Source organism: Mirounga leonina, unplaced genomic scaffold (genome assembly GCF_011800145.1).
Source record: "Mirounga leonina isolate KUSES-001 unplaced genomic scaffold, KU_Mleo_1.0 Mir_151, whole genome shotgun sequence".
Classification (NCBI taxonomy): domain Eukaryota; kingdom Metazoa; phylum Chordata; class Mammalia; order Carnivora; family Phocidae; genus Mirounga; species Mirounga leonina.
Window position 1 is genome coordinate 107,699,622 of NW_023270377.1, and position 17,087 is coordinate 107,716,708.

At 37.1% G+C, this 17,087-nt stretch overlaps 2 protein-coding genes across 6 annotated transcripts in view; both read right to left on the minus strand.

The window, feature by feature from the left end:
- The window catches only part of ERCC3 (ERCC excision repair 3, TFIIH core complex helicase subunit), a 31,015-nt gene extending 30,760 nt beyond the window's left edge, over nt 1-255 (minus strand). The window contains exon 1 of the mRNA XM_035008239.1: nt 146-255. Within this exon, the coding sequence (XP_034864130.1) occupies nt 146-173 (28 nt within the window). The 5' untranslated portion in view covers nt 174-255. The remainder of the gene's footprint in view (nt 1-145) is intronic.
- A 7,553-nt stretch (nt 256-7,808) lies between these two features.
- MAP3K2 (mitogen-activated protein kinase kinase kinase 2) overlaps nt 7,809-17,087 on the minus strand; it is a 102,346-nt gene continuing 93,067 nt past the window's right edge. For all 5 annotated transcript variants that reach the window (XM_035008244.1, XM_035008243.1, XM_035008240.1 and 2 more), the window contains one exon: nt 7,809-16,915. In XM_035008244.1, coding sequence (XP_034864135.1) covers nt 16,690-16,915 — 226 coding nt within the window. In that variant the 3' untranslated portion in view covers nt 7,809-16,689. The remainder of the gene's footprint in view (nt 16,916-17,087) is intronic.

Below are 17,087 nucleotides of genomic sequence, written 5' to 3' on the forward strand. Positions count from 1 at the left end.
CAGCGGCCTGTCGCGACAGCATGTACAGGCCGCGCGCTAGACACTGTGGGATCGGCAGCCGCTGAGAAACCCGGAGCAGCTACGACACAGGACGATGAGGACGGCGAACGCAGGCAGGCCCCAGCGCGCCCGCGCCACGTCTCACCGCGGTCCCCCCGGTCTCTTTTGCCCATGGCAGCGACAGCACCAAACAGCCGGGGCCACGGGTCTCCGCGGCGGCTGCTCCCAGGGGGACTTCCGCTTCACACCGGAAGCTCTTTCGGCGAGCACACAGGAAGTCCCGCCTCTGAGCTCCCGGTCGCCCGGTGGGCGAGCGAACCTTGGGACTGCGTTTCGTCCGTGGTGTGCTCCTACCGGAGCCCGTTTTTCGCTCCCATCCCTTCCTGTAGTCAGTCAATGAAATATTTATTGAGCATGTCTATGGAAGTCCAGGCACTGTTTTTAGCCGCTGGGGTAGGACAGTGGACAAAGTAAGGCCCTGGCCGCCTGGAACTTAAATTCTGAAAGAGATGTGGGCCGTAAACAGATAACGGCGTTAAGAGCTCCAAGAAGAAATAAAACAGGGCCCAGAGGACAAGCAGTGCCATTCTAAATAGAGTGACCTCAGAGTGCCTCTCTCTGGGGTAACTGGGTAATGGACGTTGGGGAAGGTATGTGTCGTAATGAGCACTGGGTATTACATAAGACTGATGAATCACCTGTACCCCTGAAACAAATACTGCATTATGTTAATTGAATCTAAATTTTTAAAAATGAAAAAAATAGATCAGGAGAGTTCCCAGGGGAAAAAAAAAAAAAAAAGAATGCCTCTCTTGAGTGGCATTATTCGAGCAAAAGCTCTGAAAAAGCGAGGCAGTGTCCTACGTAAATCCCAAGGGAGAAGCAGTGTGAGCCCAGGACTCCACCACACAGGTTTGACCTCTAACAGGAAGCTGAGAGGGGAGCAATGTGGCTGCAAGAAGTGGGGGAGAAGACTCAGTACCCAGTACTGTACGTGTAGTTTAGTGGTTCTCAAAGCGAGGTCCCCTGGCTGCATCAACATCAGACGGAAACGTTCAAACTGAATAGAGGCACAAATGCAAAGTATCAGACCCCACCCCAGACCTATTGAATCAAAACTCTAGGGACACAACAGTCTTGTCCTCCACAAGATGCTGATGGTCAGGTTTGAGAACCACTGATGTAGAGCTTTGTAGGCTCTTGCAAAAACTTTGAATTTTATTATGAAATAGGAAACTGTTAGAGATTTTTGAGCAGAGAAATGACAATTTGATTCAATATGAAAAAGTCAATCTACACGAGCTGCTGTGTTGAAGATAGCCGTTACAAGGTCAAGGGCAGCGATTGCAGCACTCCAGTTGAGAAATGCTGGCTTTACCAGGGAGGTAGGGGTAAAGGTGATGAACAGTGGTTCCAGTCTGAATGTATTTTGAAGGTAGAGTGGGAGTTGCTGACTGACAGTATATGCAAAGTGAGAGAGAGGAGTAAAGGATAACTCTTAAGATTTTTGGCTTTGGCAACTGTAAAAATGATGTACCTTAAAGAAGGTACAGGTTTGAAGGGTGGTTTTAAACATACTGAATTGTGAGTGGCTGTATTAGTCCACTTGAGTGCCATAATAAAATGTCACAGACTGTGTGACTTAACAGAAATTTATTTTCCCACAACTCTGGAGGTTGGAAGTCCAAGATCAATGTCCTGCTCTCTTCCTGGCTTGCAGATTACCACCTTCTTGCTTTCTTGCTGTGTCCTCACTGTGGGGTTGAGGAAAGGGCAAGAACTCTGGTGTCTCTTCCTCTTCACATAAGGACCCCAGCTCTTCCAGATTAGGGCCCCACCCTTATGACTTCGTTTAAATTTTATCACTTCCTTACAGGTTCTGTCTCCAAATACAGTTCACAATTTCAGTTAGGGCTTCAACATATGGGTTTGGGGGAGAATACAATTCTTTCTGTCCCTAGCAGTGTGCTAATAGACAATTAAATAAAATGTCAAGAAGGCAGTTCGATGTAAGCCTGAAGCTCAGGGACCTAGAAATAAAGTTTGGGAATTGTCAACATATGTATGGTACTAAAGCTATAGAACTGATGGAGGCTGCCTAGGGAATGAATGTAGGTAAAGAAAAGTTTGGGATACATTTCACAGTGAAGAAGCTGGAAGGTGGAGAACTGAGGCAACACCAGTCAAGGAACAGAGAGGTAGCGAAATAAGGAGACCTGGAAGTCCTGCTTTCATTTGACAGCATTTCAGGGTAGAGGAAGTGATCAACTGTATTAGATGCTGCTGATCAGCTGAGCAAATTGAAGACTGAGATTCAGCCATAGAATTTGCAATGTAGAGATCAGTTCTCTGCTAAATGGCTTTCAGTAAATTGAAGAGTTTTTTGGTCCCTCCTCTAAATGAATTTCACTCAAGAAGTGGAGGAACCATAGCTTTAAAACTGGATTTTCCACTTTTCTATTTTCCATCTGATTCAAGTACTACATGCCATGTAAAAATCTTGGAAAACAGAGAAAAGCATTGCGAAGACTATTTAAATCATACATAATACCACCCCTAGCTATTTACATTTCGGTTTATTTTCTTCCAGGCTTTTTTTTTCTGCAAGTAGGTGTTTTTACACTGTGAAGATGTTATTTGGACATACGATTTTATAATCCTAACAAGCTTTTTTCACCCTTTGTTAGAATGAGTGTTTAATGACTTTAATTTTTCATGGTATCACAATATCATGATTTATTTAGCCAAGCCCTAATTTGGGGGCATTGGAGTAGTGACAATTTATCCTATTATATAAGTAGTTCTGTGATGAGTATCATTGGATATAAATCTTTAACTGTATCTTAGATTATTTTCCCAAGTCAAGTTTTGAGAAATAGAAATACTGGGTTAAATATATGGCCTTTTTTAAAGTTCTTACTGCCAAACTTGCTTAATTTTAGTGAAGGAAGTGATGAGGAAGAATGGCTAATCTAACATTTTCATAGTTAAAATATTTTGTGAACTAATATTTCACAAGAATACTCAATGGGGAAAGCATAACCTCTTCAATAAATGGTGTTGGAGAAACTGGACAATAACATGCAAATGAATGAAATTGGACCCCTATCTTACACTACTCACAAAAATCAACTCTAAGTGGATTAAAGGCTTAAATATTAGATCTGAGACCATATATAACTCCTAAAAGAAAACATAGGGGAAAAACTCCTTGACATTGTTCTTGACAACAATTTTTGGATGTGATACCAAAAGCACAAGCAACAAAGGCAAAAATAAATAAATGGGACTACAATAAACTAAAAAGTTTCTGCATAGCAAAAGAAACGATCACAAAATGAGAAGGCAATTTTTGAAATGGGAGGAAATATTTTCAAACTATATATTTGATAAATGGTTACTATCCCAAAATAGATTTTAAAAACTCAATAGCATAAACTCAACCCTATAGCATAAAAATAAACAATCCAATTTAAAAATAGGCAGAAGAACTGAATATTTTTCCGAAGAAGTCATACAAATGGTCAACTGACATATGAAAAGATGCTCAACATCACTAATCATCAAGGAAATGCAAGTTAAAACCCCAAAGAGCTATCACCCCACACCTGTTAGAATGGCTATAAGATATAACAGATGTTAGCAAGGATGTGGAGAAAAGGGAATTCTGGTGCACTGTTGGTGGGAACATAAATTGGAGCAGCCACTATGGAAAACAGTATGGGGGTACCTCAAAAAATAAAAAATAGAACTACCATGTGATCCAGCAATCTCACTTCTGGGTATTATTCTAAGGAAATGAAAACAGGGTCTCAAAGAAATATCTGCACTCCCATGTTTACTGCAGGATTATTCACTATAGCCAAGATATGAAAACAACCTAAGTGTTTGTCAATGTATGAATATATAAAGAAGATGTGGTGCATGTATATATACAATGAAATAGCCATGAGAAAGAGGAAAATCCTGACATTTATGACAAAATGGATGGACTGTGAGAGCCTTATGCTAAGGGAAGTCAGATGGAGAAATACAAATACTGTATGATGTCACTTATAAGTGAAATCTAAAAAATATCTGGGCTCATAGAAACAGAGTAGTGGTGGTTACCAGGGGCCGAGGGGGTGGAGGAAATAGGGAGTTGCTGGTCAAGTAATAATATTTCCAGTTAGAAAATAAATTAGTTCTAGGGAGCTAATCTATAGGATAGTGATTATGGTTGATAATACTGTATTATAGGCTTGAAAGTTGCTAAGACGGTAAATCTTAATGTTCTCACCAAAATAAAGAAATGGAAGCCATGTGATATAATGGATAATGCTTTGGCGGTAATCATATTGCAATATATAAATGTATCAGGTCAACAGATCGTATTTCTCAAACTTACATAATGTTATATGTTAATTATATCTCAATTAAGCTGGGGGGGTATTTTGTAATATGAAAGAACACCTACATTTATCACAGAAGTTTAAAAATTACATATAAGCACAAATAATAACCACTCATAACTCCACCACTTGAGTGACATATATATCCTCCTGATATTTTTTCTATTTTTTTAAAAGATTTTATTTATTTATTTGACAAAGAGACACAGCCAGAGAGGGAACACAAGCAGGGGGAGTGGGAGAGGGAGAAGCAGTCTTCCCGCTGAGCAGGGAGCCCGATGCGGGGCTCGATCCCAGGACCCTGGGATCATGACCTGAGCCGAAGGCAGATGCTTAACGACTGAGCCACCCAGGTGCCCTTTTTCTAACTATTTTTAAGTAAAAAGTGGGATCATACTATACATCTCATGTAACTTGCTTTCTTTTAGTCAGTAATAATACATGGTGAAGCGTTCCACTGTATGGATATACTAGTTTATTTGCTCAATCCCTGTGATGGTTCATTTTGTGTGTCAACCTGGCTAGATTATGGTGTCCAGTTGTTTGGTCAAACACCAGCTTAGATGTTGTTAATTAAGTTAGTTTTTAGATATAATTAACATTTACAAGCAGTAGACTTTAAGTAAAGCAGAATATCTTCAATAACGTGGGTGGGCTGCATCCATTCAGTGAAGACCCCAAGAGAAAAACAGGTTTCCCAAGGAAAAAGGAATTCTGCAACACAGAAGTTTTGCCTCTCTGGAGAACCCTAATACAGATTTTGGTAAAGGGAAGTGAGGTGCTGCTGTAACAAATACCTAAATATGGGACCTAGAGGGTGTTATGCTAAGTACAATAAGACAGAAAAAGACAAACCCCTTATGATTTTACTTACATGCAGAATCTGAAAAACAAAACAAATGAACCAAGAAAAACAGAAACAGACCCATAAATACAGAGAACTAGTGATTGACAGAGCAGAGTGGGTGGGGGTGGGCGGGCAACAACATAGTTGAAGGGGATTAAGAGGTACAAATTTCCAGCTATAAAAAAATAAGGCCCAGGAATGAAAAGTCAACAGGGAATATAGTCAGTAACACTGTAATAACTCTGTATGCTGACAGATGGTAACTACACTTATCATGGTGAGCATTTCATAATGTATAGAATTGTTGAATCACTATGTTGTACACCTGAAACTAATATATTTTCTGTCAACTATATTTCAATTTTAAATATTTTTAAATAAAAATGTGGGAGTGGCTTTAGAATTGGGTAATGGGTAAAGGATGGGGGAATTTTGAGATGCAGGATAGAAAAAGCCTAGATTGCCTATTGATAGAAATATAGACGTTAAATGTGATTCTGGTGAGGTTCAGAGGGAAATGAGGAAGATGAATTGGAAACTACAGGAAAGGTGATCCTTGTTACAAAGCTGCAGAGAACTTGGCTGCATTGTGTTCTTTTGGGTGGAAGGTAGAACTTATAAGCAATGAAGTTGGATATTTAGCAAAGGTTGAAGGTGTGGCCTGCTAATAGTAAAATGTGAGAGGAAAAAGATAAATTGAAGAAGGAATTGTGAAGCAAAAAGGAACTAGAATTTGAAGATTTGTAAAATTCTCAGCCTATCGGTATCGCAAATAATGAGAAAGTATGCTCTGGAGAAAACACAAAGGCTGTGGCTGGACAACCATTTGCTAAAGACATTAGGCTTGTGATCCATGGACCCAGTAAACTATCTCAGCAGAAATGCTGATGGCTTGGAAGGGGATAGAAATGGGTTGAAAAACAGGCTGTCAGACTTTTGTGATTCTGTAGGCAGGAAAAGAACTGATAGAACTATTTGGCTGTAGACCTGTTATCCTTCAAGAAGAGGGAAGAATGATTTGAGGGCAGCTCAGAGGCCCCCCAGAGGGGACAGGCCCAGGATGCAAGTCTGCTGAGTCTTCGGGTCATTCCTTGGTTGTGAGGGGCAAAGTCACCACGCCAGCAGGCTCCTCAGAACACAGCATGGAGATTGTGAAGATTCTTCTCAAGTCTTAAAATCTAGTGGAACTTGCCCTGCTAGGTTTCATACTTGCTTGGGACCCATGCCCCCCTTTTCCTCCTGCCCTGTCCCTTCTGGAATGGAAACGTTCATGTTCTGGAAGCAGATCACTAGTCTGGTTTCAGAGGTTCCCAGATGGAAAGGAATCTTGCTCCAGCATGACTCTTACCCCAGGTCTTCCCCGTAACTGATTTGGATGACTTAAATGAGAGTTGAGTTGGTGGTGTGTGGATGAAATACTGGCCTTAGAGGTGATGCTAGAATGATGAAGACTGGGAGATGTTGTGATTGGCTGTATTTTCCATGTGGGAAGGATATAAATTCTTAGGAGCCACAGGGTGAGACTGTAATGGGTTTGTTTCACCCCAAGAAGATATTTTGAGGTCCTAATCTCCAGTATCTCGGAATGTGACCTTGATGGAAATAGGGTCTTTACAGAGGTAAGCAAGTTAAAATAAGGGCACTAGGGTGGGCCCTTATCCATTATGACTGGTGTCCTTATAAAAAAGGGAAACAGAGGGACACCACCACATGAAGATACTACTTACATTGCCATAAGCCAAGGAATGCTTTGGGGCCACCAGAAGCTAGAAGAGGCAAGGAAGGATTCCCTTACAGGTTTCAGTGGGAGCATGGTCCTGCAGACACCTTGATGCCAGACTTCTAGCCTCCAGAGCAGAGACAATAAATTTGTTATAAGCCACCCACTTTGTAATACTTTGTTATAACAGCCCTTATTGTTGGGATATATACAGCCTCAATTTTGAGCTTTTATAGATAAACCTTAGCACATCTGCAATCATTTCCACAGGATTAATTCTTAGAGAATTGCTGGCTGAGAGGATATACCAGATTCTGAGGCTTTTGACTTGTCACTAAGTTGCCCTCTATATGAAGGTATTAATTTAAACGATCTCTAATACTGTGGGAGCATCCATTCCTTACACTCTGATAGTAGGCTTTGTTTTTGTTTTTAATCACTGTTAATTTCTGATTTGGATAACTGAAGTGTCCGTTAAAAGACATGCCAGAGCGAGACGCCTGGATGGCTCAGTCGGTTAAGCGTCTGCCTTTGGCTCAGGTCATGATCCCAGGGTCCTGGGATCGAATCCCACATCGGGCTCCTTGCTCAGCAGGGGGTCTGCTTCTCCCTCTGCCTACTGCTTCCCCTGCTATGCTTTCTCTCTCTGACAAATAAATAAATTTAAAAAAAAAAAAAAAAAAAGACATGCCAGAGTATGTTGGGTAGGATTACAGACATATCCTGGGAGGATTTAGTTGCAATGTTTCCCAGGTCAGTCTGTGCTTGGTCTCCTAGAAAGTGATCAACTCAGGCAAAGGAGGGAAAACTGAGAACACAGTGTGTCCAAGAACAGATCGGGACAAATCAATCACAGTGGAAATAAATATCAGCTTTATTAACACTCAAAGTGCCATTCATTTATATTCATTCCAAAGTCCAGAAGGTTACTCAGAGTAAGCCTTTGCACCACAATCTTTCAAAAAATGAACATGTAAGAAAAAGCAATTTTCATTGTGCTAATTATTGCAGGCCTTCATGCACGATAAATCTAAACAAAGATGTGAGCCAACAATATACAAATTTCCATATAAACAAAGTCATTGATCACTAACAAAATATAAACATGGTTTCTTTCACATTAGATTTAAAAAAAAAGCTATTTACCAGCAAGAAAAAATAAGTACAAAAAATTGTAAAACTCAGAAATTTTATACATTTTTACAAGCACAATTTTGAATGAACAACACAAAGTCAAAATGTGCATGAAATGTGGCACATACCACACTGTATCTGGCTTCTGGTAGGTTTTTCTAATCATACCGGCTCCTTGTAACATAATACGCTTAGTGACATTCAACTTCAACAGTGGACTTTATTCCTAATACAAATAATTTTTACGTGGTACCGCATATTAAAAACAAGGTTTTCCTTAAGTACAATAACATTGTCAGATTGGAAATTAAATTTCCAATTCTTTTTCTGCCAGTTACTTAAAATACACAGTACAGTCTAAAGACACAACAATGTATGTTCAAACATTTCTAAACCAATTTATAGTCAATTACAGAGGATATGTCACAATATGTCAATGTACTGTTTTATAAATGTGGTCTGACTTTGCCCAGTAAGAGAAAAACTAAAAGTTGAAATCTTTAGGGTAGAATATAGGAAATATTCAAAAACAACAGGACAGGCCAACAGCAATTGGAGATATAAAAAATCTTGACATCTCTTCAAGACAATTTAGTTTCTCACATTTTTTCATAGCTTTGAGAATTCAAAGGCCATTTTAATGGACAGTGTGTTTTTGCTACTGCCTATTTTTCCTCTTAATTTGCATTTCACAGAATTCTCAAAAGAGAATTCAATGCCCTTCCTTGCAAGAGTATTTTAGTTGATATCTAAGTAAATTTGCATCCAATTCTGGAAATACAAACGCATTTTAAATGGTTAAAAACAAAATTAAAAAAATATTTTTGATCAGCCAGCTGAAAATATATTCATATAGTAAATAATCTCTCAGAAAGCTTTTATATATATTTAATTATTCTAACTAAACAGTACCCTTATAAAACAAGTTCATAAAAATGTAGAAATGAAATGAAAGTAAGAAATTACTGGGATATATACATGTGCCTACAGACAGACAAAGACATCTCCACACACACCCCCTGATACGCAGAGTTACAGGCATACTTTCAACTTAGTCATGGATTTTAGAATACATATAAAATCAGAAAGTGATGTTGAACTCCTGAGTTCTTCAACAAAGATAGAACCATAGATAAGTATACTTTGTAAAAGCAAGAAGGTCCATTTAAGTCAGTAATAGCAGTGCAGTTACTGATGGCTACATCTTGAAAGAAGTTAAAACAAAGACACAGACAGTAGTTCAATGCACGCATTCATGATACTCATACATCCATCAACAATTATTGGTCAGAGTAGTAAATCAGTGTACAAATTAAACATTTCCAAAAATGTGCAAAAGTCAACTTTGATAGGAAAAAAACACCTTTGTACATAATTATAAACTGCCCAGCATTCAACTGAGATTAAAAACGTTTACAGAGAGAAACTAATAGATTAAATATAGACAATTTAATGACTACATTAAAAAATGTACATTAGGTCAAAGGGTAAATTTACAAATTGATAATCATAGTTTGCAACAATTAGAAGTCTATTCTCAAATTTATCCAAGTTTACTTTTATTTACAATGATATTTGAATAAAAAGAACCATGTGAAATGTAAGAGATGTCAGACATTAAAAGTATTTTTGGTATTAACTCTTATAATATTTCAGAATGCAGGGTAGCAAATTTTAAAACCAATAGCAATAGAAAAAATGTAAACTTTTTACTTACTAATTAAGATTGTATTACAAACAATTGTTTGTTTTTAAAGTATTCTTAATCCGTAGACACTGTACTTGCACTTGAACAGGGTATATTGCAAGGGTTTGGCCCACTTTCCTTTGCCCATAAGCCTTTCCAACTCAGATGTTTCCACTAGTCCTTTCTTCTTATTCCAAGTGGAAAAAGTCTTTGGAAAAATGAGAATATGTCAAATCCATTTTGGAGCCTAAGAATCTAATAGAGCTTAAGATGTGACTCTGTTACTTATCTCTCCCCTCCAAGTAATGCTTATGCTAAAATTACCACTAGTTACATGGTTTTTTTTAATTCTAAAAATATATAAATAAATGAACACAAAAGTGCTTTTCAGTATATTCATAAACTTTACTGTTCTCAACTGGCATGAAGGGACTCAGAAATCCTTATCTGGGGACAAATTCTGCATGTATACTGGAGAGCAGGCTCTTCCTTACGTTCCAAAATGTCTATGGCACAAAGCAGACATCAGCCCATAACCTACTTTTCTTCACAGCTTTCCTAAAATGCCCCTCAAGTCAAACACAAGTTCATAAATGTTAAGACACTAGGAAGAAAGTATGCCACCAACCTGAGGCATCATATGTCAACGTATATGTATATGCATCTATGGTCAAATGACAGTAAGATTGGCACATGTACAAGCTCAAATTTGTAATGTTTATGTAGTTCTGTAATAGTTGAAGTAAGTTCTGTATGTCTAAATGCAAACACTGAGCACCTGTCTTTTTACTTGAAGGATAGATTGAGATACAAATTCTACAAGGATCTGCTTTAACATGTTTATACCATTAGCTTACAGGTGGGCAGAAGTAACAGTGATAATCATTTTGGCTATGTGTGCAGGGAATATAAAAGCTTTGGTTTAAAGTGATTCCGATAATACAGATTGTAAATACAAACAAGGAGTCATCAGGCATAGGGAATAACAGTACTCACTGACTCAATGCCTTTGCTGTTATTAACAAAAATATCATATTACAATCAGTTAAAATGCATACTTATGAAAAATATGGAAGAGTTACATATGAGACTGTATATAGGCAACAAATAAAAATTTATTCTCTTTAACTATGACTCCTCCGTCAACTTTCTGAAACTGAACCATGTCTGCTCTCACTATCACCAAGAAGATTCTCTAGACTCCCCTGAAAGCTCATCACCATCTACAGCTCTGAAAGGTGAGTATGGAGAGATGGCTGGCCCTGGTACTTCCCCTACCTATTATGGCATCCTGTCCAGGCTGTGGCAGAAGTCAAAGCAAAGCTAAAGACAACTATGAAGTAGGAACAGTGGCTTCACAGCACGCCTTCCCTAGCCAACCAAAAAGAGGTATAAGACAATTTCCTTTCGAACACTTGGTAAGCTAAGGAAGCCTGTTTTCATAAAGTCTGGAAGAATTTCTATTCCAAAGAGCTCATGAAGAACTATGCAAAATCAATTATTTTCTATTTCAGAATTATATATAAGCTATTATACACACATACAAATTCAATTTTAATCTACTTTTACCAACCAAGAGCTTGGCAATTTACAATAAATACCTTTATTAAACAATCACTTGTACTAGCTACTTGTGGAAAATGTGCTGGCGTTCCTACCTGAAGACGATTACACTTACCCATCATTAGTAGGTCATACACATTTCAGTTGTTTTTCTAAGAACAGAGACTAATCTAATTGAACATTCATACCTTTCCTTCTTTCCCACCCTTGCCCCAACCCCCAAACACACACACACACACACACACACACTTTCTCTCTCTCTTCACAGAAAAGTAAGCTAGAGCTTTAGTCAAAATGCTAGTTAAAAAGTAAGGATAAGAACTGCTATCCCTGGATTCCTTGCACATTGCCCTAAGTCTCATTGCCTTAACATTTGTAAACCATTTAAATTTCCTCTTTAGGGCAAAATTAACCATTCTAGCTCTGCTATGAAAATCATAACTGAACCATGATATACAAAGAATTTGGACAGTGCCAATGTGATTGAAAGTCAAGTTACCAAACTGGAAAACAATTTGCTATGTCTCTTTAGAATTAGAATACCTCTTTCTATCCTTATTGTAGGCATTCATGTCTAGTGGAGACCGCAGTGTGTCTATCACAGACTAATGCTAATGTTTCTCTTTGAACATATATATATGTAAAATATGGACATATATATACACACACACACACACACACACACATATATGTAAAATAAAAAGAGGTAGAAAAGGGTAGGAGGAGGAAGCAGGCATTAAGAAAGGTTTATGGGCCAATATACAGTCCTAAGGCCAAATGAACTCTTGAAGCCTACTGATTTTGGAAAAACCTTCATTGCGGTGGGTAACTTGAATTATTATTGATATAAAATAAAATTAAGGCATAAAGAGAAAAAGGCACTACCAAAAATGAACAATTAAATTGCTTTTCATTAACTTAATCTTAAAATTCAAATAAATATGAGCATTATATTTGTAAAAAAGCCAAACTTAATATAACAATAAGGTCTCAAGAAACTGTCCTGATCCTAGCACATGTAACACTGTTGACAGAATTCAACTTCTATCAAATGTTTTGGGCATTTTAACAATTTAGATTTAAAAAATTGTTTTCCCTTTAAAAGAAAAAGCAGGAAAAAACCCTCACTATGTTATGGGATATATGCCCCTCACCACTAGAATTGAGTAGGGGCTGGACTTTTATATAAGAGGGAGTCCTGAGACAGAGGCCGCCTGACCTATGGGGTCCCTCCAATTTGGGGATACTTTTAATCCCTGTTAATAGGATTTTAGTTTATAACAGCCAATGATTGCCCAAATTGCTTTCCCCTCATTTCATAAAAAACAGTAACATTTTAAAACATCACTGAACTTTCAGAGTTAGGGCATGCCATAAAATAAGTCTATCTGTTTGCCCAGGTTCCTCCTAGACTGTGACCTACTTAGGGATAAGTTAATCTAGTACCTGACATAATAAGCCACAATTATTGAATAAGCAAGTGAAAAAGATTCACCCTCTTTAAAAGAAATTGATAGATTCCTCTATTTGACTGACACCAGGTGATTCTGTATCAAGCTATTGGTCTCTAGACCTCAAATGAAACCACTGGCACAGAGCTCTGCTGTGGCTCAGAGTTTGCATCTGACAAACACCCTGGCTTTTGCACCCAAGCCTGGTCATCCCTATAAACTTATCCAGATTTGATTTTCTTAGTGATTTCACATATCTTATAGCCACTCCATCTCAGAAGTACTACAGACCAGACCTGACATATGTAAGAACTAAAGTAGCAGAGAGCTCTTGTAAAAAAAAATAATTCCATCTTTTTAATGTACTTTCTATTGGGAATAAAATAAAGGCTCTCTCAAACTGAAAGCCAATTCAATTTACTCTGAAATAAGTTTTAACTTTTCTTTTACATTTCAGCCTGTGCATTAACATTTCAATCTCTTATATAAATTATGTAAGGCTGACTGCCTTTGAGAACTTTCTAAGGCAATCGTCTTTAACCATTTTCAAGTTAGAAACATGTTTTGTAAAAGAGAAAAATGGAAAAATTTTCAAGATAGTCATACTGAAAATTTCAAAGTCTGTATACTTTTAAATACATTTTAAAGAATTACCAACCATCAAAATTTCCATTAGTCTTTATGATATTTTTCAACCCTTTTATTCAATAGTTTGTTTGCAATGTAAAAGATCTTATATTTGGTCCAAGCCTAAGTCATGCCATTCTGAATCTCTCAAGGCCTAAGTAGAAAGCTATTTCCTGAAAAGCACATATAAGACTGCTAGTGAATCTTCTCCAGCACCAAAAAGTCTGCCACTATCAAAGCAGAATGCATTTTAAAGGCACAAAGTCAGCAGTCTGGCCATTTTCCAGCCTCAGCAAAGAAACATTACAGTATAGAAGAATCAGTTGTGCATTTAAAAAACAAAATACATTTAGAGTCATTTTTAAAAGTTCAAATTTCATTTGTTGATCCATACCATTAGAAAGAAAAAAATTGGAGTGTCATATTTAACTGCCCCTAATAGCGGGGTTTCCTTTCAAAGATTTTTTTTAAATTTACTTTTGGTCTTTCATACCTCATCCCACTTCAAGCTTTTTTCTTCTAGTAGTTCTTATATATATTAACTTTTATTGTCATTTTTGGTACCTTTACAACTTTTTTGAAATAAATTCACATCACATTTTATATAATAATTCTGTAAACTATTAGTCTACTTTTAAGTCTTTACATAAAGAACAATACTTTCCCATATTTTTCTTATAAAACAAAGGTCTCCTGCAGCAGTGTTAAAGTAATAGTTTCTTTTCAGGTGATTTTATCTTCCATAGCATTTAGAGAAGAAAAAAGAGACTGGAAAAAGCAAATGATTTTGCTTTGGGTTTCACAGCCCCCCAAGATTTCTCTCTAAAAAGCATTTGTCTCATATTCTGCACTGCTGGTTACCCTGGCAGACCAAAAATGAGCTAAAAGGAAATCAAAACCACACAAGACAAAGGAATGAAGGAAAAGCCCACTGGTCCAGATACCATGATCTTACTCAAGCAGAAGAGATGCCTTCACTCATAAAAGACAAAGAAATTATAATAGATCCACATCCTTGGGGACTATATTTATAGCACAAGATTTGGCAGTTGATTTTCAAGGGGGAGGGGGCCACTAATTAATATTCTTCCTTGCAAGCTGCTTCCTTTGATCATAAAGGTATGGGAGAAGCTTTGACAACCATATTTGTGCTTTGACTTTTTCTCAGACTAGCTAGTGGAATTTCAAATATTCCTAGAGAAAATGCCAGATAGGACCTTGATACAGGAAACCAAGATCTACCTAACTTCAGAAACAAAGTATTTTAAAAGAGTTCCTAGAAGAGCATACCTTTTAGCAGAAAATAAAATACCAGAGTCCCTTATGAATCCCATGAAAGGCTTCACATTTAGGGCCTCCAGAAAGACTAATATTTCCTAACCTTTAAAAATAAAGTACTTAGCACTTGCTTTAATATGCTGAAACAAACTGCAAGTAGCTAAATTACTGCTATTATTCATATTTTTCAGTAGCAGAAGTCAGAGATAGTGGGAGTTTCCCAGCTGCCTCTTTCCACTGGATGTCCTTGCTCTTGGTGGATATGTTATACTAGAAATACCTGGCAGTTTTAAACCTTCCTATAAAGTAGTTAATAATTTGTTTTGATATGCTTTTCTTTTCCCACAATTATGAACTGACTTTTGAGGAAAGAATATATACAGATGGCTGGGTTTAATAGGCTCCATGTTTAAATTCATTTTGTTTCTACAATAGAAGTTATTGATTTGGGTGTAATATACAACTGGTAAGGAAAGGATTGTTATTTGATGTTTGTTGAGATCGTTCACCCTTGACTTGAAGTAGTGGTATCTGCTCCTGTAAAACCCTTATTCTGCATTGCATCACTTTCTCTCTGAAATTTACTTTTTGCAAGGAATCTACTCTGTAAATGGCTATTTTCAGTTTATAAATGAGGCTGGTCTTTGCATCAGGTTCTCAACTTCGGAACTTTCAACATTTTGGTCAGGATAATTCTTTGTTGGCAGAGGAGGATGCTGTATTTGTATAGTGTAGTTTTTTTGGCAGCATCCCTGGCCTCAAGACTACCCAATGCCACTAGCATCCTTCTAGTTGTGACATGAAAAACTATCTCCAGGCATTGCCAAATGCAAAGCAAAATTATCCCCACCCAACACTGGAGAACCACTATTTTACACAGTAGCTATTTTTTGAGGTGCTTTAGTATTCTGTGATCCCAAGAACAAGGATTTTTATCTCATGACACTAGCTTTAACATGTGGATAACCCAAGTTAAATTCTTAGTTCCCAAAGAATATCTATGGGGAATCAGGAGTTAGAAACAGGAAGATATAGTATACATGATTTTGATTATTTCTCTTTTCCCTTAATTTTGGAACTTCCTCCCTCCAATAAAGACCATAGTTTAAAATATACTAAACAACCTTTAGTTCTTCTTTTCATTATTTCTATTAACTGGCAAATGTGGATTCTTCTGCCCACACACTGAATTAGAGCAATCTCTTTTTGCCTTTTAATTTGGATTTGCTCACTGACTTCCCATATCTGCTTTACTCTAAAATAGTATTTTTTTTTTTTTTTTTTAAGCAGAAAGCTATCCCTCAAGGTTTACAGATTCCAGTAACATGGATCTATTATAGTGTATTTGCTTATTATACTGGTTAGGATTAACAAATAAACATACCTCTTAGAGATTCGTATTTTCTATCAAGATTCCTACTGAGCAAAAAGCTTGGTAGACAGAGGTTAGATCTAAAGAATACAGATCTAAGAAGGAACCTATATTCTTTAAGTTGAGTACCTACCCTAAACTCAAGTTTAGGGCTCAACCTCACAAATGAGGACCTATTTTAAATACTAATCACTAAAAACTACAAATCATACATCATTTTCTTCTTCTTGTTTTCCGTGTCTCCCCATCACCACCAATCTGTCAGTGACATGGGGAAAGACTCTACAATCCTTAGGTATTCTAAATGATTTGTTTGTACTAAAAAGAGCAACTATGTACTAAAGTGCTTTATCTCTCTGAACCACATCAGTACATTATAAAAAATTAAAAAAAAAAAAAAAGGAGTTTCAAGTTCTTGTAAGGGAAAAAAAAGATTAAATATAAAAAATTTAGGTTACTATTATTATTAAACAATTTAACCAAGAATCAAGAGAAATACTTTCCCTCTTGTCTTTTTTTCTCCCCATCTCTCTTTTTTATAAAAAAGAAAAGTGCAGTCAGAGAGAAGGTGAATGAATTGATGGGAGCTGGGTAGAGGCACAGGAGAGGTTACTGGCTGCTAGTGATAATGCACAAACATGTGCCTTAACAGTTCATCAGCTGAAGGTCTCAGTTTGGCCTCTATAAAGATCCGTTTGAGGAAATCTCGAGTATAGTCTGAGACATGAGGTGGCAGCTTTGGGTTTGTTGGCTGAGTGGCGATTTTAAAGATGGCAGCCATAGCTTCAAATTCCGCCCAAGGAGGCTTTTCAGTTAGCATTTCCACCACAGTACAGCCCACACTCCTAGGGGGAAAAAAATTACAAAAATAGTATCATCATGAAGGAAAGCCACTTAACTACAACATGAGAAACAGAACTGAAGTCCATTTACATTTAAATACAACCTGATTTTAAGTTTAAAGTTTCATTAAAAGGTTGTAATTATATAAAGCTATAATTTAAACATAAAAATTAA